Source organism: Phascolarctos cinereus, unplaced genomic scaffold (assembly GCF_003287225.1).
Source record: "Phascolarctos cinereus isolate Bilbo 61053 unplaced genomic scaffold, phaCin_HiC Scaffold_9;HRSCAF=440, whole genome shotgun sequence".
NCBI classification, from domain to species: Eukaryota; Metazoa; Chordata; class Mammalia; order Diprotodontia; family Phascolarctidae; genus Phascolarctos; species Phascolarctos cinereus.
In genome coordinates, this window is record NW_027556402.1 from 182022975 (window position 1) to 182047881 (window position 24907).

The 24907-nt window shown below is 36.4% G+C and overlaps 1 protein-coding gene across 1 annotated transcript in view; it reads right to left on the reverse strand.

Moving 5' to 3' along the window:
• Positions 1 to 24907, reverse strand: part of CC2D2A (coiled-coil and C2 domain containing 2A) — a 145202-nt gene that overhangs the window by 48084 nt on the left and 72211 nt on the right. The window contains 6 exon segments of the mRNA XM_078148334.1: positions 1133 to 1224; positions 5345 to 5437; positions 7065 to 7268; positions 11014 to 11143; positions 15201 to 15348; positions 15869 to 16025. Of these exon segments, the coding sequence (XP_078004460.1) occupies positions 1133 to 1224; positions 5345 to 5437; positions 7065 to 7268; positions 11014 to 11143; positions 15201 to 15348; positions 15869 to 16025 (824 nt within the window).

Sequence of the window (24907 nt, forward strand, 5' to 3'; positions counted from 1 at the left end):
GAGGAATAAGTCTGTTTCAGATATGGCAGAAAAGCCTGTGTGAATCCATGAAGGCAGGGGAGTGTATGATGAGACTGAGAAATACCTAGTAGTCTGGTTTGATCATGTGAGAGAGAGGAGTGAGGAATCAGGCTTCTTGGGAAAATTTAGAGGTCATTTATGGAAATGAAGTCGACAAGAGAAATACAGTGTACTAACTTATATGAATATTCCATGTATCTTCCCACTAGTTGTGGTCATAGCATTTTCCCCATTGGTATAGCTGTATCCATCCCATCACCATTCCCATCGACCTTTCTCCTTGGTCAGCCAAATCTCTATGCTTCTTTGATAGTGAGGTGTGGTAAAAATTGGGTGGGGGTGGGAAGAGGAAGGGAGTTAGAATGAAATGGAAGGATGCATCAAAGAAACAGACTACACAGAATCTGGGTGGGGTAACAGCCCTGTGGGAAGAGAGAAGGTGGCAGGAATTGCCTTTGTATATATGTTCATGGTGTTTCCTATTCCTGGAATGCCTACCTTTTTCATCTCCACCTGATGAAACCACAACCATCCTTCAAGGACCATCTTAAGTGCATCAGGTTAACCCCGATTTACCCTCCCCACCCAGTCCTACATCCCTTCAAACCCAAAGAATTTCTGCCTTCTCAGATCTCTTAGAGTATTTTGTTTCTGTTTGAAGCATAGTTATTTCTGTATGTGTCATTGCCCCTAACAGACTGAAAGTTCCTTGAGGGCAGGGGGCACATATTATTTGTCTTTGAATTTCTCCCAGTATCTGGTAACAACACCTTGTACGAGAGTGGGCACTTGATAAATATTTGTTGTTGAAATGAAATAAGGGATGAGAAAGGTTCTCTCTAAGTGGGCATGGGAAAGGAGGTTGTAGCAGACTTGCTGCAGGCTTTGGGTTGTCACTGCTCATGGCTCCTTCTCATTGTGTGTGTCCATAGCAGTGACTTTACTATATGTGTTACCAACTCTATCCTGGGCCACAATGAGACTTGAATGATGAGGAAATCCTACATTCACAGACCATCTTTCCTTTACAAAAGGCCCTAATGGTGGCATGGTAAACAAAACTTAAAGTTCTAAAAAGAACAATCTCCACTCCCCCTGCCCCCTTACCTACCTAATATTGGGAACATCCTCTTCTACAACCAGGTCCGAAAGAAGAAAATGGTGTTTTGCAATTAGGAAACGGTTTATCACAGATTCTCTAACCTACGGGGAAAAAGTCAGGTTCACTTGCAGTTTTCTCATTAAATTTATGATAATAATTCACATTTATATAGAACTTTAAGTTTTGAAAATTAATCCAAGTCTTATTATCCCCATTTTACTGATTCTTTGGGAGATAAAGTGACTTTCAATTATCACACAGCTAATATGTGTCTGAGTTGAGATTTAGGTGTCCTGACACAAAGTACACTACTCAATCTACTCCTTCATGCTGCCTTATAGATTATTATTTTTTTCCTTAGTAGTATTTTTTCCAATTACACGTAAAAATAGTTTTCAACATTCATTTTTGTAAAATTTTGAGTTCCAAATTTCTCTCCTTCCCTCCTATTCCCCCTCCCCAAGACAGCAAGCAATCTGATATAGGTTATACATGTACAATCGTGTTAAACATATTTCCACATTAGTTATGTTGTGAAAGAAGGATCAGAACAAAAGGGGAAAACCACAAGAAAGAAAAAACAAAAAGTGAAAATAGTATGCTTCAATCTGCATTCCGACTTCATAGTTCTTTCTCTGGATGTGGTTAGCATTTTCCGTCATGAGTCTTTTGGAATTGTCTAAGATCATTATATTGCTGAGAAGAGCTAAGTCTATCAAAGTTAGTCATCGCACAACAAAACATGGCTGTTACTGTGTACAGCGTTCTCCTGGTTCTGCTCACTTCACTCAGCATCAGTCCATACAAGTCTTTCCAGGTTTTTCTGAAGTTTGCTTGCTCATCATTTCTTATAGCACAATTGTATTCTATTACATTCATATACCACAACTTGTTCAGCTGTTCACCAATTGAGGGACACTCCCTCAATTTCCAATTTTTGCCATGACAAAGAGAGCTGCTATAAATATTTTTGTGTGTGGGGGTCCTTTTCCCTTCTTTATGATCTCTTTGGGATACATACCTAGCAGTGTTATTGCTGGATCAAAGGGTATGCACAGTTTGATTGCCCTTTGGGAATAGTTCTAAATTCTCCAGAATTGTTGGATCAGTTCGCAACTCCACCAGCAGTGTAGTAGTGTTCAAATTTTCCCAAATCTTCTCCAACATTTATCATTTTCCTTTTCTCTTATATTAGCCAATCTGATAGGTGTGAGATGGTACCTCAGAGCTGCATTTTGATGTTTAATTTGCATTTCTCTAATCAATAGTGATTTAGGGCATTTTTTCATGTGATTATAGGCAGCTTTAATTTCTTCCTCTGAAAATTGCCTGTTCATATCCTTTGATCATTTATCAATGGGAGAATGACTTGTATTCTTATGAATTTGACTCAGCTCTCTATATATTTTAGAAATTAGGCCTTTATCAGAAACATTGGCTGTAAAAATTATTTCCCACCTTTTTGCTTTCCTTCTGATCTTGGTTACATTAGTTTTGTTTGTGCAAAACCTCTTTAATTTGATGTAATCAAAATTATCCATTTTGCATTTCATAATGTTCTCTATCTCTAATTTGGTCATGGTAGATTACTATTTTAAAATGCACTATAGATTATTATTCTAATGGAATTTAAAAGTCTGGGCTTGATTCCATAAGCCCTTCTTCTACTTGATGCCTAATTATGTGTGAACCACAGTTTGCCCATAATAATCAAAATGAAATTTTAATCCTGAAGTTTTAAGTCCATTTAAAAATCAATTAATAATTATTCCTATGATCCAGGGATCCCCAAGATTTTTGTGGGGAGGAGCTACTTTTAATTTTTAGTATGTAGACAGAGATTATAGTAAAATAAATTAGTTGGGTCAGGGGTAGGGAGGAGATGGATGGAAAGGAAAGAAGGCTATATTTCCATGCATCAAATGCTACTATGGAAGCATAGGGGGACAGTGTCTGATGAAATGTTTGTAATATACTATATATTACCTTATCAGATAAAGAAAGAGATGATGAGTTCCCATAGCAATTCATAAAATGGGCATGGAGCCAAAGTATAGTAGTGATGAACATCTGCTATGTCTTACTCTGCTAAAATCTGATAAAGTCTTGATTGTGCTTTGCTGACAATTCCATATCTCAGAAGGCAGAGGAAGTAATGAGAGAAACTGCTACAGTAGACTTAATTCTGACCAACAAGGTTGGTAAAATGGAATTGATGAGAGCCTTGGGGAAAAAGGACTATTTTTTTTTAGGGTTTGTGACAACCTACAAGAGGGAGTGCTGGAGGCCGTTTGATATTTACTCTTGATGTCAGGAGTACAGATTGCAGTGATTTCAGAGAAATGAAGGCATGATTCCATGACCTAAGGCAATAAAAGGAAAGGGGGCTCAAGAGGAATGGGAACCCTTCAAAAATAAAATTCTGTCAATACCATCAGCACTGATCTTAATGAGGAAGAAAAGGAAGAAAAATCTAAAGCATTCAAACTCTTTTCTCTCTCTATTCTTGGCAATTTCATTAGCTGCCTTGGATTTTATTATCAGTTCTATGAAGATGATTCCCAGGTCATCCATCCCCAGTCTCTCTGCTGAACTACAGTCTTATGTGACCAACTACTAATGGGACATTTCAAACTGGATATCAAAGAGACTTTGGTCAAATTCATAATATCCAAAACCAAAACTCATTTTCTTTCCTTTCAAACCTACCCTTCAATAAACTTTCCTATTTCTAAAACACAACTGCTGAGGAAATCCTACCGTTCTTCTAGTTTCCCAAGTGTGCAACCCCACTCTCCCTTATCCCTCATATTCAATCAGTTGCCTAGTCTTGTTATTTCAACCTCTATGACTTCTGTTCATCCCCACACCATCACCTTGATTTAGGCCTTCATCACATCTTGGCTAGATTTTTGCAATAGCTTCTTAATTGCTTTAGCTCCCTCAAGTCTATGCCTTCTCTAATTTATCCTTCACACAGAGGCCGAAGTCATATTTCTAAAGCAAATGTCTAATCATGTCACTTCCCTGTTCAATAAAATCCAGTGGCTCCTTATTATCTTTAGGATCAAATACAGATTTTTCTATTTGGCACTTATGCTTATTAATTGATTGATTTAAAACCCTTCACAATCTGCCTCTGACCTATCTTTCCAGTCCTATCAAACATTACTCTTTCTCACACACTCTTCAGTCCAACCAAACTGAACACCTTTCTGTTTGTTCATACATGATACCCAACCTTCTCTTTTTATGTTTTTGCCCTACTTGTCCCCCATGCCAAAAATTCATTCCCTTCTCACCTCTGCTTCTTAGATTGAGTTTACTTCAAAACTCAGATCAAGGGCTATCTTTTACATAAGGCATTTCCTGATTCCCTCAGTGCCTCTCCCCCAAATTACCTTGTGTTCATTGTATAAATATTTCTGTGTAATTAAGGTAACACATGAATTGCTTGAGACAAGCAATAACTCTGATGTGGTTTCATTTTGTGACAGGAATGCTCATGCTTCTACTGATACTTGTCTGATTCACAATGTTTGATCCAAAAATGCTGAAAAAGGATTGAATTGGTTTCCTACTCTTTAATTAGTTCTCTGTCATTTAAGTGCTGGATTTCATGCCATACTCATGTGTTTTATGCTCTCCCTTATTGTATTTTTAATTCCATGGCTTTAAAAAATGACTTACTTTGAGGAAAATTGTAGCTTTAAAAGAGCACATTTCATTGACTGTTAAAGGTATTGTGGTGGCTATTGGTGTGGAAAAACAAAACATTTCAAGAAGCATTCAAACTGACAATGAAACACTCTATTTCTAGTTAAACCTTTTCTTCATCAAATAGAGAAAGCTCCCCAAATGTTCTTTCCTGTCTTCATGAGATATGTTCTGTCCCTAGCCAGAAACCCCAAATTCCAGTTTGTTTTGTGGTAGTCCAGAAGGCCAAATCCTGTTTTTCATTACCATCTACACCAGCAGCAGTTTACTTCCTATACCTTACTTTCTTTTCCAAAGCTCCATATTTCCACTGGAAGAAAAGAAGAAAACACCACTTCTGTCCCAATATACTTGAATTTTTTTGTCTAGGATCAGACCCACATGACTTTTTTTCTTTCTTTCAATGCTAAACACACTTGTGCCTATAGTAACTTACTAATAATTTGTACTATACAACAAAAGATTCTTTTCAAAAGAGAAAAAGATTGAATTTATCTTTCTTACCTGTTGGAGGTATTTGGCCACTAAAGCTCTATGAGTATCTAAGTGATCCTTGGTTTCAATTACACCTCTGTCACGTATCCGTTTCTCATAGTCCTGCATTTAAAATTAATGTAATTTTATTATTTAAAATTACTTTTGATATCATAAAGAATTTAAATATGTTCCACCTTTGACTGTTTGATTTTGTGTAATCTTTTCTCCCTAACTAGATTGTAAATTTTATCTGACCTCCTAGGTTGGTAGTTACCTGTTCTTGCTTGGATATGTGAGTTCATCCATATAGGCACTCCCAGTGATGATTGCAACCCATCTCTGTCTTTACTTCCTCTACAATCTTCTTCATGTCTTTCCTTAGAGGTACCCGTGGTGTAGTGGAAATAGCATTGTATCTAGAGTCAGAGAATCTGAGTCTGTGTCTTAGCTCTGAGACTTACTGTTGGGCCATTTCCTCCCATACTCTGGACTCCAGTTTCTCATTTGTAAAATGAGGGAGTTAGATCAGACATCCCCTAAGGTCCTTTCCAGCTTGAAATCTATTATCCAGTGACTCTACAACTGGCTAAGTGTGTGCGTGTAGGTATGCTGAACAATTAATAGGTTAATATATGTTTAATACAGGGCAGTGGAGAGCAATAATGGAAGGTGGTTGTAGATCCAGTCCTCTGAAAGGAGGGTTAGGCATGAAAGAAGGCAGGTATCTCAGGATGAGTGGTAAAGTCAGGGATAAGCCCAGGTAACATTTGTGATATGGGAGGCTGAAAAGAATTGGTCAAGTTGAGGAAAGCACCAAATGGTGAGACCAAAGTAGGGCCCATGGCCTGGAGGGGAAAGCCAATAATAGGAAGTTGAGAGGAAGTACAGGTGCCTCTAGGCAGAGAAATATTTTGCATGTAGCTCTCTGACTCCACCTCCTGGCTTTCCTGGCTTCCCAAAAGTCTTAGCTCAAACCCCTGCTAAAGCCTTTCTATTCTTCTTATACATACATATATGTATGTAGATAGATATCAGCAGATAGAGCTAGGTAGGTATCTATCCAGATAGATATTGATAGAGATATCTATTGATATTCATATAAATCTACAGAGAGATATTGATCTATCTATAGATATAGATATCTATAAAGAATAGCTATCAATATTTAGCTATCTCTTGTTTGTACATGGTTGCTTACACAATGTCCCCCCAATTAGATTGTGAGTTCCTTGAAGGCAGGGGATGTTTTTGCCTTTTTAACTTGGGGTGAACTTGTTTTTAAAAAATATTTTGACAACTGCATTTCAATATAATTGATTTTATTTGTAATCATATTTTATTTTATGCATTTAAGAACATGATTCTAAGGAGAGCTCCACAGACTTCACTGGACTGCCATAGGAGTCCATGACACAAAAAAGTAGTTAAGAACTTCTGCTTGAAGTCTTTGATATTTAATGTATTTCATGTATGACACATATCTTATGTTTTTGTCATGTGTATTTCATATATTCATGTGTTCATAACTATCTTGTTCCTTGTTCTTGCTATGTGATGGATCCATCTCCTTTTCTGGTTATACACGGCCTTGATAATGTTTTTTATGCAGCTTCTGACATGCAAGTCACTGTGGGTAGTATGCTTTAGTCTACTTATCACTAGACACTTTGCCATGGCTTAGTGGAGGAAATACCCACATGTATGGAACCAGAGAAACTTCGAAGTGTTGATGAAGAAAATGTCTTACCTGGAATACCTTTTCCATGATTTCTCGGTCATAAATGGGAACTTGCTTAAAATTCCGGAACTCTGGTACCTCCAGGGTTCTGAGATGTAGAAGTCTGAATCGCTTAGATCTATTTAGCTCCTCATCTGAAACAAAATTAAATTCTTGTTGCAACTGCTCCAGTCTGAAGAATTCTGGAACATAAGTATCTCCACTGGTAGCAACCTAGAGAAAATAAGGAATATAAACTTATAACACATACATTATCATTCAAATCAACCTTTCTTTGTAGACTGTGTGTGGAACTTAATATGATAGAAATACTACATGTGTAGGTCAGCTCTTCTGATAATATTATTTGAGTATTTAATCTGATAAAGTATCCAAAATCCAACTGCTAGGGCTCATCACAGTTATGAAGGTGACCCTGTGTTCTGTAAGGTTGTGCCAATGGAATGGAAGGTCTGGCAGCTAGGTGGTTCCGTGGATAGAAGGCCAGACTTGGAATCAGGAAGATCTGAGATCAAATCCACCCTTAGACACTTACTAGCTGTGTGACCCTGGTCAAGCCACTTAACCCTTTTCCATTCCAATTTTGTCATTTGAAAAACTGCGACAATCATACCACCTACCCCACAGGGTGATTGTGAGGATCAAATGAAATAACACCTGTAAAGTGCTTTGCAAACCTTAAAAGAACCATATAAGAGGTAGATTTTAGATTCTAGCATCTTGGAAAGGCTTTAAGTATAGGCATAGTGATGGGCTGTGTATTTGCCAATTGAAGACCAGCCTAGCTAAATTCAGAGAGACTCTTCACCCGGCTGGCTATATTGAATTGTGACAGTGACTCTTGAAGATTATTTATTAAGTTACAGGAGGAGTAGGGGTCAGTTGGGATCTGCATGGATGGTAACAAATTTTCAGATTCTTTAAATACTGAAGCATATTATTCGGTAGTGCAAAAGATCTAATGTGGGAACAAAATACATTGAGTGTTCTTGGTACCTGCTATAATAATGATAAGAACTGAGGTTTACGTAGTGCTTTAAGGCTTATAGAGAACTTTATATACATTATCTCATTTGGTTCTTCCAACAATTATTTGAGGAAATGGTAAAAATATTATCATAATCTTTTTTTTACAGAGGAAGAAAACTGAAGCTCAAAAAAAATGATGTAATTTGACCAAGATCACACAGTGAGTATCACAGCTGGAATTTGAACCCAATTGTCCTGACTTCTAGACCAGTCCTCTTTTCACTGTTCCATGTTGCCTGCCTATTATGGGATCAGGGCTGTGTATCCTATAGAGGATACACAGACATACAAATGTAACATACTATCTAGTGCCTTGTACAAAGTAGGCATTTAATAGATATTTGTTGAATAAGACGTAGTCCCTTTCCTGAAGTTTATCAAGCCCTTCCATGCAATCCTTTATGGATCCAATTGGTTCTTGGAACAGAAGTAAAGTTGAGAATCCCCTAAACCAAGCTAAAATTTGCATGGTTACTTAGAAGAGGTAAGGTAAAACAATTGTTCTATAGTGAGAAAAATTACAAATAATGAAGAAAGTGGGTGAAGAATTTTTTGGGCACAGCAACCCACAGATGAGGAAATTGTGGGTCAGAGAAGATGAAGGAATTGCTCATGCTCATACAATTGATAAGTATTTGAAGCAGGATATTTGGACCCAGATCTCTTCTGACTCCAGGTCCAGGCCTCTTTTCATTGAACTAGACACAACGTCTCTCATACTTTCCATCCATACTTTTCTTTCTCATTCCCTGCTCCTGGTCATATTCTCAACAGCCTTCCCCGCAGCCAGACCAGAGATCATACTCTGGAGGTTTAACCTCTTTCATCTCTGGAAATTTCATTTGGTGACCCCACCATTCTCATTGATGACTGCCTCAACTGGCCCACGCTTCCCTCCCTATTCCTCACCCATCTGTTTCCCTAGGGTCCCATTCACCGTCTTTGTCACTTGAACTGAAGGGACCCTCTCTGGTCACCATCCTCGTATGTGTGCTCTCCCACAATTTGAGGGCAGAAACTGCCTTTGACTTTTCATTTCCATCCCTCGCGTTTAGCCCTGTGTTGGCCACAGAAGGAGTACTTAATGAATTCTTTGTCAATCATTTATTCACTCCTTTGAGTCAGACAGTAGTGAAATTGCTCTACCCACATGAAGCAAAGCCCCTTCTGGGTTTCAAAAATGACACAAGAAGACAGCGGTTTTGAGGAAACCACAGCGATAGGTTCAATCCCCAGATGAACTGGTGAGTTTTGCTTTTTTCTATAGCCACAACGTTGTGTTCCTGGGACTCCGATACCTACAAAGACTCAGTGATGGCACACTGGACTGATGCTATGACTCGGTCAGTAGGAGGGGGAGCAGTTTGTTGGATGCTGCTTAATTGAGAGATACACTCATTTTAGTGTTGCCAGTCCTCTTTCCCAGGCATTTGCTTTTCCAAAAGGGTGCTGATGCCATATCCAGGAGGCATGACTACTGGACGTAACTTAGTTCTTGAGTGTATATGTCCACAATGTGTGTGTGTGTGTGTGTGTGTGTGTGTGTGTGTGTGTGTGTGTGTGTGTGTGTGTAGATCTGCTTTAAACTAAGCAAACCCAATAAATAGGACCATTAGATTTGGAGCTTGAAGGGAACTTCGTAACAGATTAATTTAAACATCTAATTTCACAGAGGGAAGTGACCACATAAGTAGTAAATAGCAGAGTTGAGGTTCAAGCCCAGGTCTTCTGCCTTCAAATGCGGGGCTCTTTCTATCATACCATGCTGGCTTTCAAACCACACTAGCTTTATAGATCCAGATTTGTAAAACAGAAAAGTTAGGCTTGATGTTTTTAGCCTTTTGTTTTTCTTTGCAAGTAAATGTTGTAGCTAAACTATTTTCTTACTAGCTGTATGACCTAGTGTAAGTCATCTGACCTGTCTGAATCCTAATTTCCTAATCTGCAAAATGGGACTGATGATATATTACTTCTCAGATTTGAGAGGAAAGAGATTTGCAAACCTTAAAATACCATATAAATATGTTATTACTATTGTAGGAAGACAGCTGAAATACAAATTGAGAAGGAAGTTATAAATCTGCTATATGTAAAAAAAATTATGACAATAAATATGGTTTTAAAAGTTTGCTTGTGGGGTAGCTAGATGGCACAGTGGATAGAGCACTGGCCCCGCATTCAGGAGAACTTGAGTTCAAATCTGGCCACAGACATGTAACTCTTACTAGCTGTGTGACCCTGGGCAAGTCACTTAACCCCATTGCCTAGCCAAAAAATAAAACAAAAAGTTTACTTGCAACAAATTATACTACTCTTAAATTCTACAGATTTATTCTTTACTAATGTCGGTTAACACCTGAATTAAGAAAGAGTATTTTAACAAAAAGCTTTCATTCCTTCAACAAACATTTCCTGAGTATCTTTAATGTAGTAGGCACACTGCAATAGACCCTGAAGGATGCAAAGAACACTAAAATATGTTTCCTGTTTTTGTGCAATGTAAACTTTAATAACAAATATTAAATAGCTTATAAATTATATGAACTCACATTGGGACAAACCTCTAAAAGGCTAGATTCTAAATGGAAAACTTTCATCCTGGGTATAATTATCTCACTGATGAAATCATCATAATAAACACAATCACAGGAACATGTTGCTAGGAGCACTTCCCGGCCAGTATATTTGTTTATCTATTATATTTTTTATGCTAATGTGAGCACTTCCAAGAAAACAATTCGATTGGCTGCCTGGAAAAAATGAAGTCCCTGACTGATATAATCACCAAAACTTCTAGTGTTATGTTGGACAAAAATAGCTTAACTACTAAGTATTGATGTAAAATAAAGATTTCAATCACCTTCAGCTAAGGTTGTTTGTTACTTTTAGACACACAATTCACCCAAGTAGGATTGGGAGTGTTCCTTACCGTTATTAGCTGCATCAGTGAGGCATTGTTTGGGTCATTTGGGTCCAGTTTTGATTCTGCTGCCCACCTTGCCAGCTTCTTCATATCTGTCAAACCTGATGCACCAATGGATGCGATGGCATCAACTTTCCTTAAAGCATTGAAATAATAAAGTAAGTCCCAAATTATTCGGATTTAAAATCAGTTTTTAATCAGGATAAGGAGAATCTACCAATTACTTTCTTATTATGGTTCTGTTCTTTTTATTTTTCATTTGAGAGCCACTCCCTTTCCCCTCAATCAGTGCAGCACTTTCTGTATTTTCCTTACTTGATAACAAATTATAGATATGTTTGGGGCATTCAAGCAAATGAAAAGAATTGTTGCTGACATAAATGGGAATAACCCAAACCAGATCTGTGCTGAATACTAGGAACCAGTTTGAAAAATGAGCTTTGATTGCTCTCAGGGGGAACTGGGACAATCAAAGCAATCCATTGACTTCAGATTATAGAGGTACTAGAAAGCTGTAAATCATACTCAGCTGGTGACCATTTGTAGCAATGCACTGAGCATAAAGTTAAGGGAAAATAAAGCTTCATGGACCAGCATCCACTTTTGACAGAAGGGAATTTCAAGGCAGATCCAAGTAGGTCAGTGGGATTATAGGATTTAGAACTGGAAGGGACTTCTAAGATCCTCTAGTCTGACTCCAACATTTTATAGTTGAGGAAAGTTGGGCCCAGAGAAGAAGTGACTTTCTCAGGGTAATACAGATAGTATTAAGCAGATTTGGAAGTAGATCTTATGATCCTGTACCTCGTGTCATGGAAATAACTAACATGAGCTTGGACAGACTTTGGGAGAAAGTGGAGGATAGAAGGGCCTGGTGTGCTGTGGTCTATGAAGTCATGAAGAGTTGGACGTGACTGAATGACTGAACAACAACAATGACTTATGACTCCAGAAAGGAAGATCTGAGTTCAAATTTAGCCTCAGAAATGTACCAGATATGTGATGCTAAGCAAATAATTCAACCTCTCTCTGCCTCAGTCTCCTTAGCTATAAAATGAGGAAAATAATAGCATCTACATTGCAGGATTGTTGTGAGGATCAAATGAGATAATATTTGTAAAGTGCTTAGAAAAATGCCTGATGTATAGTAGGTGCTTAATAAATGCTTATTTCCTTCCCCCTTCCAGTTCCTGTGTTCTTTCCACTCTGCTCCCCAGCCTTTATTTCCGTGGGTCTTTTCAACATGTATATATTTTTCTCTCCTGTCATGATTATATGGAAGGCTTTAATTAACATGAAAGATCTCATGTACTCAACCTAAGTCATATTAATCTGAAGGACTTCAATAGGAGAAAGTGAAAGACATTTTGAGGCAGAGAAGAAGCTCCAGATCATTCTTATTTTTATTCACTCAGTATATTTGTAACATGGCTATGTTAACATGATACTGTGCTAGGGTAAAAGAAAGGAAGAAAATCAACACTATTCATGGGTTCCAGAGTTGGAAGGGACTGGATCAGAGTTCTTAACCTGGGGTTGTTGAACTTAAAAAAAATAATCTTGATCATGTATTTCAATATAATTGATTACCTTTGTAAACCTATATGTTTTATTTTATACATTTAAAAACATTATCCTGAGAAAACACGATAGACTTTACCAGACTGCCAAAGGGGTCCATGACATAAAAAAAGTTAAGAACCCATGGATCGGACAGATAACATCATTTGCCCTATGTGTTTTACATATGGGGAAACTGAGGTCCAGACGAGTTAAGTGACTGGCTCAGATAATGGCTAGGGAAAGACCAGAATGCAGGCCTCCTGATTCCCAGTCCAGGGCTTTTATGTTACACTTTACTACTTCTATTACCAATAATCAAAAGAAAAGAAGAGATGATGGGGACAATAGAGGAAACCTATTTTGCCTAGCAATTCTGCAAATTGACATTTCTGAAGGGTTTCTAGAATGGCTTTGCATTGCTAAGAGTGTATCCCAAGGGATCTGCCAATAAGAGAAAATGTAAAACCGGGTATATGAATGTTGTTCAGTCGTTTTTTTAGTTATATCCAGCTCTTTGTGATCTTATTTGGGGTTTTCTTGGCAAAGATGCTGGAGTGGTTTGCCATTTCCTTCTCCAGCTCATTTTACAGATAAAGAAACTGAGGCAAACAAAGTTAAGTGACTTGCTCAGCATCATAGAGCTTGTAAATGCCTGAGGCTAGATTTGAACCCAGGAAGATAAGTCTTTCTGACTGCAGGCTCAGAGCTCAATCCACTCTGCTACCTAGCTGGCTGAGTATATATATATCCTTAGAAGAAGTTTTCTGTGTCATTTATTAACATTTTTTTGAAAATCCGCTATTTTCTGGTCTCATACTGGCACAGATATCTTTACATTTATGTATAGTCATGTAGCTCTTTATACACCTATATATATATATATATATATATACACACACACATATACTTAGATATGTAGATCTATAGCTATTTATTTATATAAGTATCTATTTATTTATATATTATATATACATATATCGATTTATATACATATATACATATCTTAGATGTGTAGATAGCAAAGTAAATATCTACATAAATATTTATATACATATCTACATACAAATATATCAATATTGAATGTAGATATAGGAATATATTGATGTATATTGAGATATGGATATGTAGATTTATAGATACATATAGACAGATACCTAGCTATCTACGTATCAAAATATTGATATATACTACATGTGTATAGACATACCTATGTAGCTATATAGATAAGTTGCTATCTATATAGATATATAGCTATAGATAGAATTATTGCAGCCTGTTGGGAGTATGGAGAGTTATAAAATATGGTGTCTCTTCTCATAGGCTTTACATTCAAGACTGGGAATCATTACATGTATCTGTCAATCAACCAATCAATAAGTACTTATTAAGTGCCTGCTATATGTGTTAGCCACTGCGAATATAAAGAAAAAAAACAAGACAGTCCCTGCTCTAAAGGAGTTACAAAATATATATACATGCATATACACACATATATATGTATACACTTACATATACACATACATACATAGATACTATATATGTATATGTGTGTATATACATACATACATACATATATATGTGTGTATATACACACACACACACACACACACATATATATATATATATATATATATATATATATATATATATATATATATATATATATAGTATAGACAACCTTGGCGGGAGGAACAATAGAGGCTTTGTGTGGGAAGTGGCATTTGAACTGAGCTTTGAAGAAAGCTAGGGATTCTAAGTAGATACGAGGAGGGAATACATTCTAGGTATGAAGGATGGCCTGTCAAAGACGACAGAGAAGAGCTGCAATGCCACATGTGAAGAACAAGAACATAATGAATAATACCAGTTGTAATTGCAAAGGACCAAACAGAGTATAGGCTAAGGACCACAGACGTTCAGAAGTCACTGTGTCTAGAAAGGTAGTGTTGTATAGTTGAAAGGGAGTTAAATTTACCATCAGGGCATCTAGGTTTGAATCTGAGATCGGATATTTTCTAGTCATGTAAGCTTAGAATTCTAAGCCTCAGTATCCTCTTCTATAAAATGCAGATTACAATACTAACATTGCCTGTTTCACAAGGTCATTATAAGGGAAGCACTTTGTAGACCTTAAAAAAAAAAACACAACCCAGATCAACATGAGATATTTTCATGTGACACTTCCTGGTCGTGTGACCACAAGTAAGTCATTTTAAATACCTAGCCTTAGTGTCCTTATCCATAAAGTGAAGATAATATCTGTCTCCCAAGCTGTTGTGAAGTTAGTGTTCTAAAAATTTTAGAGCATCATATAAATGTGAATGCTTGTTATTACAGGGTAACTGTGGGAAAACTTCATAAAGATGGGACTTTAACAGGTAGGACAGCCTTCAGAGAAGCAAGAGTGTGCAGGTTTGGAGAAGGGAGCATCCCAGGCAACAGGAATGTTGGGAGGCAAAGTCCTATAATTGTGACATTTTCCACTGTCACATATTGCATGGAACATATCCTTTTTTTGGAGCAAGAAATCTTGCCAATAGCTGTTGTATTAAAATAAGAAAATAAATGTGACACATGCTTTCTCTTAATAACCTTGAGTTTCTTTGTAGTTTATACCAATCAAACATTACCTTCGAATGCCAACACTTTGTTGTGATGCTGGTGGGATCAAAGGTATCCCATTTTCTCCAACTGCCCAGGCAACGCTATTTGACACTTTACCAGAGGTCATTAAAATCATTTTGTTGCTACCGTCAGCTTCAAATGAAAAGGGCTCACCTGTAAGAAGCATATCACATACTGAGAAAATCCACATGAAGAGCAACTAAATTTTAATATTAATATATTTGATATGTAAATATATTAATAGAATTATTTGAAAGATTATGTATTTTGATGTATAAATTTAAAACCATTATTCTCCAAAGGAGTCCATAGGCTTCTCCAGTCTGCCATTTTTTGGGTCCCTGATACACACAAAAATGTTAGAAACTCTTTCTGTAAAGCATTTTTTTTCTTTCATCCTTATTGTACAAAATGGAAATGATAGCAATCATTATTGTTCATCTAAAAAGATAAGTAATTTCTACAGAACCAATAATATTTAGGAGAATACTATCCAAAACACATCTATTAAAAATTTGCATGTAAAAATATATATTATTGGAAAGATTATAAAAAATCTCTACTGCCAATTTTATGACAGTCCCATTGTCTAGAAGCAAAGAGGTGTGCCAAACTATGTGGTCAAATGCTAAAATATAAGCAAGAAATATTAAGGATAAGAAGCTCTTTGTACCACTTCCGACTCCTTCATGGTCCAGTGCCACATGCTGATTGCTGCTAAACTCAATTTCTTCAATAGAGGCCCTTCCAGTGAACACTGTTGTTTCAGGGATGGGTAAAAAGACTTCTGCTAATAAGTTATTGCTGCCATAGCCAACTGTTTCATAGACCTAAACCCAGAAAAGAAAAAAAAATCTTAAAAAAGAGAAAAGGAAAAAAAAGGGAAAAGAAAAAACTTAAAGGCAATAATAATAATAATATAGACCATCTTCTATGCATAACAGTGGCGCTGACCAGCCCCTTCTCCTCCCCAGTAAGTTACCTACCTGCTTTGGGTTCTTTTTGTGGTAGCAGGAATACATTTACTCTTTTCTCATATGATGGAACAGAGCAAAACTACTTGGCTCAGGTGAGGTCTGAATCCATGACCTTGACATGACTACCGGGATGTTCTAACTAACGGAGCTAATGAACCACCAACAAATAAAGAATGTACCATTAAGGAGAATATTCCTTAAGATAGCTATGAAAATTCAAATAAGATTAGGTAATATAAACCAGGTTAAAAAGACATTAAACCTATACACTCAGCATACAAACCAAAGAGGCTTCATCGCTTGCCAAATGAGTATTTTGTTAAGCTACAATTAAGAAATCTTGAGCAAAATAAAAAAAAAATTATGAAACTATATTTGAATTTTAAAAAATACAGCATCATTTAGTTAAAATAAAACAATGAACACTTTAACAGTAGAAAAGATAAATTCTGCTCAGGTCAATCATGATTCCAGATGACAGATGATGATGCATGCTATTTCCCTTTTGACAGAGAAGTGGTGGACTAAAAAGGCAGAATGAGACACATTTTTAGATATGGAAATTTGTTTTGCTTGATTCTGCATGTTTATTATAGGAGTTTTCTTTTTCTTCTCTCCTCCTCCCCGCAATGTGATGGAGGAGGGGAAAAGGAGAAAAAAGGAGTGCTTAGTAATTTGATAAAAAAATTACAGAAACAAGGTAAATTCTGAATCCGTTGTGTGAATCATGACCCAGTGAATAAAGGATCCTGTAGGTTGGTCTATCTAACATGAGTTACATAGTATCAATATGTCAGCCTAGATACTTTTTCCTTTGTAGAATATGTACTCTAGGCCAGTAAATAGTGCTTCTAACACAGCTCTCCTGATGGAATATGTCTTCCCTTTTTTTGCCATAAGAAACAGGAAAATTAAGGAATGAATGAATTCTGAAATTCAATTGAAAAATTTATTAAGGCTTTTTCTTTCAACTGTGGTCCATAAAGAGCCAATTAATTTAAATTAATAATTTCTTGGGGGAAAGGCAAATGATTGAAATGCCATAAAAACTAAATAGCATAAAGTAAAGTGATGTAGCAACAGCTGTACTCAAAGCATAAAGGATTTGGCAGTGGGTGATGAAGTCAAGTCTTCATAGTTTGAATATTAAGCAGAATGGGATCCCATTCCCAGCTCTCCTTCCTGGAATTCTTTTACTTATCAGATACCCCCTCCCCTATATTATCTGAAATACTTAAAGGCTGCTTAGTATCTGCCTGCATAGATGAAATGAGGAAACATCCTACCTAGGATTCAAACAGGCAGAGCAGGAAATCAGTCATGGGATACTCACTGTTGGAACTCTTGTGTTGTGGCTTTGTTTATTAAGAGGGGGTCATATGGTCATGGCTTCCCTGGTATAATCACTACCTTGAATATGTATAATTACTTTTAGCTTTTCAAAAACACCTCTTTGTCCAGGCATTCTTTTATTTTTATAACCACCTTTAGAGTGGAAGGGGAGGTATTACTATCCCTATAAGGAGAAAAAAATTGAGACACTGGTAGCTATAACTTAACTAAGAGTCTCAGAGTTAGACAGTGATTGAGCTAGACTGATCCGAGGCACTGAAGGCAGCCTGTACTGAGCTGACTCCTAGCCTGACTGATGATGATGATGATGATAAGCAGTAACAGATATTAATATAGCACTTTAAATTTTATAAAGTGATTTATATTCATAAACTCATTTGGGCTTCATGACAACTCTTTTTTTTTCTTTTAAATTTATTTTTAATTAATTTATTTTGATTTATCAACAATTACTTCCATAAGCTTTTGAGTTTAAAATTTTTCTCCCCCTCCCTCCCCAAGACGACGTGCAATTTGATATAGGCTATATACATTCCTATTAAACAAATTTTCACATTAGTGATGCTGTAAGTACCAAGAGGAGGAACCGCCAGAAAGAGGAAACAAAGCCAACAGAAGAAAAAAAAATAGCAAATTGTATGTTACGATCTGCATTCAAACTGCATAGTTCTTTCTCTGGATATGGATAGCACTTTCCATCATAAGGCCTTTGGAAATGTCTTAGATCCTTTGTGTTACTGAGAAGGGTTAAGTCTATCAATTTTATGCTACACCATTCGGTACATATATGTTTAGTAATGATATTAAGATATATATATATATGTATATATATGTGTGTGCGTGTATATCTCTCTCTCTCTATATATATATCTATATATATATTTCGCTTTTTTCTTTTTGAGGGGGTGAGGCAATTGGGGTTAAGTGACTTGCACAGGATCACAAAGCTAGTAAATGTCAAGTGTCTGAGGCCAGATTTGAACTCAGGTCCTCCTAACTCCAAGGCCAGAGCTCTATCCAGTGCACCACCTAGCTGCTGCCCCATGACAACTCTTCAAGGGAGGGGCTACAGCTACCATTATCCCCATTTGACAGAAGAGGAAACAGGCTTAGAGCTAGCTAGTGATTTGTCCAAGGTCAGACATCTAGTAAGTGTCTGAGGTGGGATTTGGACCTAGGTCTTTCTATTTCCAAGTCTAGTACTCTGTTCGCTACAGCATGATGCTTTCCACAATACATTTGGTTCTTTTTTTTTTTTTTTGGTCATGTATCTTTGGGCAGTCTGGTGAAATCTAAAGACTTCTTCTCTCCCCAAAGTTTTTATATGGATACAATAAAATACTTAGGATTACAGTGGAAAGAAGTTGTAATGGAATATTGTTATCAAAATATTAAAAAAAAGTTCATAGATTACAGGTTAAGAATCCCTTTACTATGCCAAGATGCCCTGCTAAAATATATGTACCCTGCAGCTCAGGAAATTGCTTGAGAATATTCTCCCAGTAGTAAATATGGCAATTCAGTTCAGTATAAAAGGTTGAACTTGTAGAATCCAGGCTTCTAAGGGTATATGAAGAGATCTCCCAAATTAGGGTGTCTTTATTTCAAGGAAGGCACATGCTACTCTGTTAAGTTCAGTATATGAGTTGTCCTAATAGTCTTAATGCAGGTTTAAGTTACTAGAATTTAAACATTTACATTAGTTTTGACTCTTCACCTAGATGCTCCATGAGGACAGATACAATCTCTCATGCTTCTTTTGTACTTTCCATGGGGACTAGCATAGTGTTTGGCACCTAGTAAGCGATCAGTAAATATTTCTGGAATGTTGAATGATTTTTGTTTTCATCCTTCCATCTCACTACCTCCTGAAAAGTTAGGCTGACCTCGAAGTAGCTAATGCCAAAAAACATAAAACATTCCCACTAGATTTTTCATGTTACTTTGTTTTACTGTTTTGTTAATTGTAGTGGTCAGATTTAATCCAGGGATCATTATTCAGGCATTATTAATACCGGAAAATGGACTCATTTAGGTCCTTCAGGAGTCCATTCTATTGTTGTTAGTAGAGAATACCTCAGGCCACAGACATGGAGTCCATTGGTATTTGAAGTTTTTCCAGTTTGGTAGGATTTGCTGGAGGGTATAGTTCAGCCTATGTAAGTATACAGGATATAGGTGAATATGGGTAATAACCTTTGAGAACTAAGAGTCACCTACACCCCAGGATGAGGCACTGGGATAGTATATGTGCTTTTAAAAATTTATTGTACTCAAGTAAGATTTTTATTATGTTTCAGAGCAATAATATTTTCTATGAGAACTGTCTCTTAGAATATGAATGAGGAAATATCCTTTAGTTTACATTCAAATTTTCAGGCATGTGTTTGTTATACAAATCAAGGTGGATGTGAAATCAGAAGAGTGATTATCAAATGCTAAGAAGTTGAGACCATGAGGTGGTATTCTTTATTTTCTATTTGATGTTTAGAAAAGAAAAATGCTTGTTTTAATTCAATACTTGGGTATTGCCAGCATTTGTTGTTGTGAGAATAAGCTAATCACTGAAATCTTCTGGGAAATGAGTTAATATAACTCAACATAAGATTCTAGGGTAATTATTTATTCATATTATGTTTCTTTCCCTAATTAAAAGTACTCCAGAATTTTACTTCTGTAGAGTTCCTTATTTTGCTTATAAAACTTATGGAACTAATATGTCTTGCATGAGAGACATCTCATCCTTGTACAATAATTTACAAACTATATGCATTTCCAACTTTTGCCTTAGTATCTATACAATTCAAGAAACATTGAATCCTGAGAAATAATTCAAAGTGTTCTAGAGGCACATCAAAATGTCAAACTCTGTGAGAGCAGAGAATGGAACTTCGTTTGGACAGCTGTTTCCTTCACCCTGCTTACACGTAGGTAATTATCACATCTTGTTTCTCTATTCTCAGTGTACAAATCCAATTTGCCATTTCTTTCCATTTCTGTAGTCACTGCTTTAGTCCAAACCCTTGTCACAATATCCTTGGATTATTATACCAGCTTCTCAACTGATCCTCCTTCCTTCAATTTTCTTCACTCCAACTCATTCCATACTCAATTTCCAGTAAAATCTTCCCCGGACGTTTTCTGTCACAAAACTTCCTGGCTCCAATGTGGCTCCCTATTCACAATCCTCCTCACTCCACCTTCAGATCTTTCAACAACCCAAGTTATTGACAGCTCATTTGCCTAGTGTAGCCAAGGCAAGAATGAAAAAGTAACTCTTGGGCTAATCTCCTCAAATGCTTACCTCACATAAAGCCTATCTTAATGGGACATGGATTCTTTCCACAAGTAAACAATAATTGAGTCAGCTAGTAGAGAATTAGATGGCATGTCTATCCAACTAATTATAGATTTTTCTCCTCTACTCAACTCCATGGATGAGCCAGAGAAATCCAGAGAGGCCTAGAGAGGAGAAATTAAAACGATAAAATAGTAAAAATTGCCAGCTGGGTTAAAATGGATGTTTCCATTTCTCTTTCCCCATGGCAGGAGAGTAAAAACTAATCGTGCTTTATTCTTAAGGAGAGTATATGTCTCTAAAGAACGGAGGAGATGCGCAATAGTTTATATTAGATGCTTATTCTTGAGAGCCATAAAGATGCACATGGTGTCAAAGTCATAAATGTGGGTGGCAAGTTAAGAAACAGAGGTAATCATTACACGGCATTTTGATTTCTAGTCCAAATTTAAATTTTGCAGTAACCAAAGGACATATGAGGGAAATGAGAATCCAAGAATTACTTCTTAGACCTCGCTGGGGAAGAGCTTGTGATACCCCTGAAGCCAAACCTTGTCCCATTTCCTTGGGTCTCTGTGATGGCACCAGCAATAGTCTCAAAACCATGTCATGGTATTTGTTACATGTCTCCTTTTCTTTCTCTGTATCCAAACTGTCACCCAGTCCTTTCAGTTTTCTTTGTCAGGTCTCCTAGATTTCCTTGGATTTTCCATGTCTAGTGCTACCATCCCAATAGACAATCTCATGTCTTGATTACTCCTACAATGCACCTAAACTTATTTTTCTATTCTCAGTTTCTTCTCTTTCTGTCATCTAGCTCTATGTCATGGATCTCTGAATTCTGTAAGAAGTTTACAGTCTAGTTGGGGGAACAGGTTTAATTCAACAAGCATTGGCGTCTCCTGGACATGAATCAGTTAGATACCACTATTCTAGTACAGGTCTTTATCACCTCATGCCTGGATTATTGCAATAGTCACACTTTGCCTGTACCTTGCCCATTACCTTATACTGACTTCTAACTGATTCATGACTAGTAGTTGTCAATGCTTGTTGAATTAAATGTTTCTCCCAATTAGACTATGAATTTCTTACAAAATTTAGAGATCCAGAATGAGACATCCATTTTAGATATGGTCAGTGTGGGATTTTGTTTTGCTTGACTATATATACTTATTATAAAGGTTATCTTTTTCTTTTTCTTTCAGTTGGTGGTAGGCAGGAGAGAAAATAAATGATTGTTAAATAAAAAAAAATTAAATAAAAAAGTGTAGAGAGCAAGTAATATGCTTCTTTTATATCTTTTCCTTACAAAATGCTGGTTTACATAATAAGCATTTGACCAATCAAACATTTTAAGTGAAATAATAGTTGACTACTCAATTGAGCTTGGATTTGAAATATGTGAATTTGGTCAAAATGCACTAGACACTAAGGTCAAAATTTGATAACCATCGTCTTATTCATTTTTACTTCAGAGGGTATCATCAATTTTTCTCCTAAAACTGCCAGCAATTCCTGAACCATTTCCTAATTCCAAGATAGCAATTGCATGGACATTTTCCAAAAAGTGTATTACTTTTCTGATATAGATAAGTATTCTCTGAGAACTGAAATGCAATATCCCCCCAAATTAATTTCATCTGTAACTTCAGTCATTACAAATTATGCCACAAATCCACTACACTCCATGATCAGTTATTAAATCTCCATGGAAAGCTTTAGTATCTAGCCAAGTTTAAAACTTTAATTAATTTTTTTTCCTACAAAGATGCTACACAACTTAGATACTAGCATTTGGGCCAGCTGTCCTAAGCTATGTACAAGTGGATCTGGGAAATATTACAACTTTATCTTTTCATTTAAAAATTATTTCATAGTACTTTAAAGAATTAGTTTTTTAAAAAAAGTTATTCAAAAATAAAATAAACATCCTAATTGTGACACAGTTCGCTAATAAATTCAATATTATGGAGCATGGAACCTTTTGTGTACAGAAATAAATTATTCATATGCTGATAATTAAGACAAGATTATAAATTTAGACATGAAAGGGACTTCAGAGATCAATGAGTTCAATCCCTTATTTTGTAGAGGAAAAGCCTTAGGCTTGGAAGGGAGAGACTTTGCTTAGGTTCACCGAGGCAATGAATAGCAGAGCCCAGCTTGAAATCTCCACATCGCCTGACTCTTACCATGGCATGAAACTGCCTCTCTACTACCTTTGCTCTCACATTAGTGAAATTTTTTTTCCTCAGACTTTACATGGCACTTCGTAGCTCCCATCATATTCTGTTGCTTCGTAGTCTTACATTTTTACACCCATGCTATACTTCCTCTATTAGATTATAATCTCTCTGAGAGCAGTTGCCATGATTTAATTGTTTTTTAGTATCTCACCTAGTTCTTTGGCATTGTATATAATAGATATTAATAAATTCAACAAATTCAATCCGGCAAACTTTTATTAAATACCTATTGTATTCAAGGCACTGTGCTAGATACTAAGAAAATTCCATTCATTTCGATAAATGGGGAGACACAAAATTCAGATGGTCCATGTCCTCATGGAGCATATGGTCTAGGAAAGGGATAAGAGAGACAGGACCATCATATATGATACATGATAAGTATATTAGAGAGGTACAAAACACTGTCGTATGAGGTTTCAGGGGTGGGTCATAAAAAAGTTGGTGAATGAATGAACAAACGAATGGATAGCATTTTCAATATGTCATAGGAATAAATAAAAATGGTAGGTTATCCAGCATTTCATTAATAATGAGTAGGAAAATGGTCAGACAGAGGGAAGGAAGGGGAAGGACTTTGTTTTCTTTCTCCTCTCTTTTTGCCTATTCAGTGTAGGACTGGTTTCCATTTCAAAGGCTATAATCCTTACTATCTGTTGCCTTACTTTCATATCTCTGCTGTGCTTCCCTCTCTTCATTCTAGCCTTTCTATCTGGTCTTCATGGGCTATCCTTGGTCTTCCTCTGGTCATCTTTCCCTCTGCAGGGGAGGAATGGGAGGAAACATTAATGATTATCTGCAAATGTGCTATCATAGCTTTGTAGAACCAAAATCTATACAGAGTGATCTTTGTCATCAGTTACAGCCAGAATCAGAACCCTAAGACCCAAATTGGGCAGAGTGTTTTCATCTCAGGATTCCCAAACCTACTTTAAGTAGTAGAAAGCTTCAGATTCAGAAAATAAGAAAAAAAAATCATATAAACTAATTTACTGGGTGTAGCTTCATTCCTTAAAAAGGCTTTCTTATTTAGATGTTCTTTAGTCTCTTATGAAGTTATCACCTCTTTTCAGGACTTACTTTAAGGAGTTCCTAGATCCCTTAAAGAATAATAAGAAGCATAAATATTTGCTAACATATTTTGGAATTTATTTTTGGTAGCATAGTGTATACAAGTGTAGGCTCATGGGGTCTCTTAATTGGAAAAAAGAATTTAGAGACAATGTAATGCAACATCTAGTGCAAGCTTGAATCCCCTCCATACAATTCCAAACAGGTACAGTGAATGAAAATTGAGTAACTAAAAGAAAACAAGTTCCTCCTGTTAAGCAATTGCTGGAACTAGGATTTTTTTATCCTAGCATTATAGGGAAGAACAGGATTAGCCATTTTTGATTGTTCTTGAGATGAGATGCTTAAAAATGGAGTTGAGACACTAGATTCAACCACATCAAGCCTATAGTTGTCAAAACTCTCTATTTGAGTGGCTCTGTCTCCAAACAAACCTACCAGTTAAATTATTTCCTTCTCACCTCTGTAGATGACAATGGGGGGAAGTAATAGGAGCCGAAATAGATATGGGAGACCCTTTTCCTAAAGCAATACTCAATGAAGCCAGGGAAGAATCAAATACTATCAATAAAGAAAAGTCAAAGGCTCTATGTGCCTCTAAAACATAGCTGCCTCCCAATGCTTTTTTTTGTATTTCTTAAAACATTCTCCCCTTCCTCTGTTATATTTCAAATTCACATTAAACTTACTATAGTAGAAAAATAAGTTGTGCTTTTCGAATGTTTTAAACAAGGAGGGGTTCATTGGAATTATTATTTTCCTTA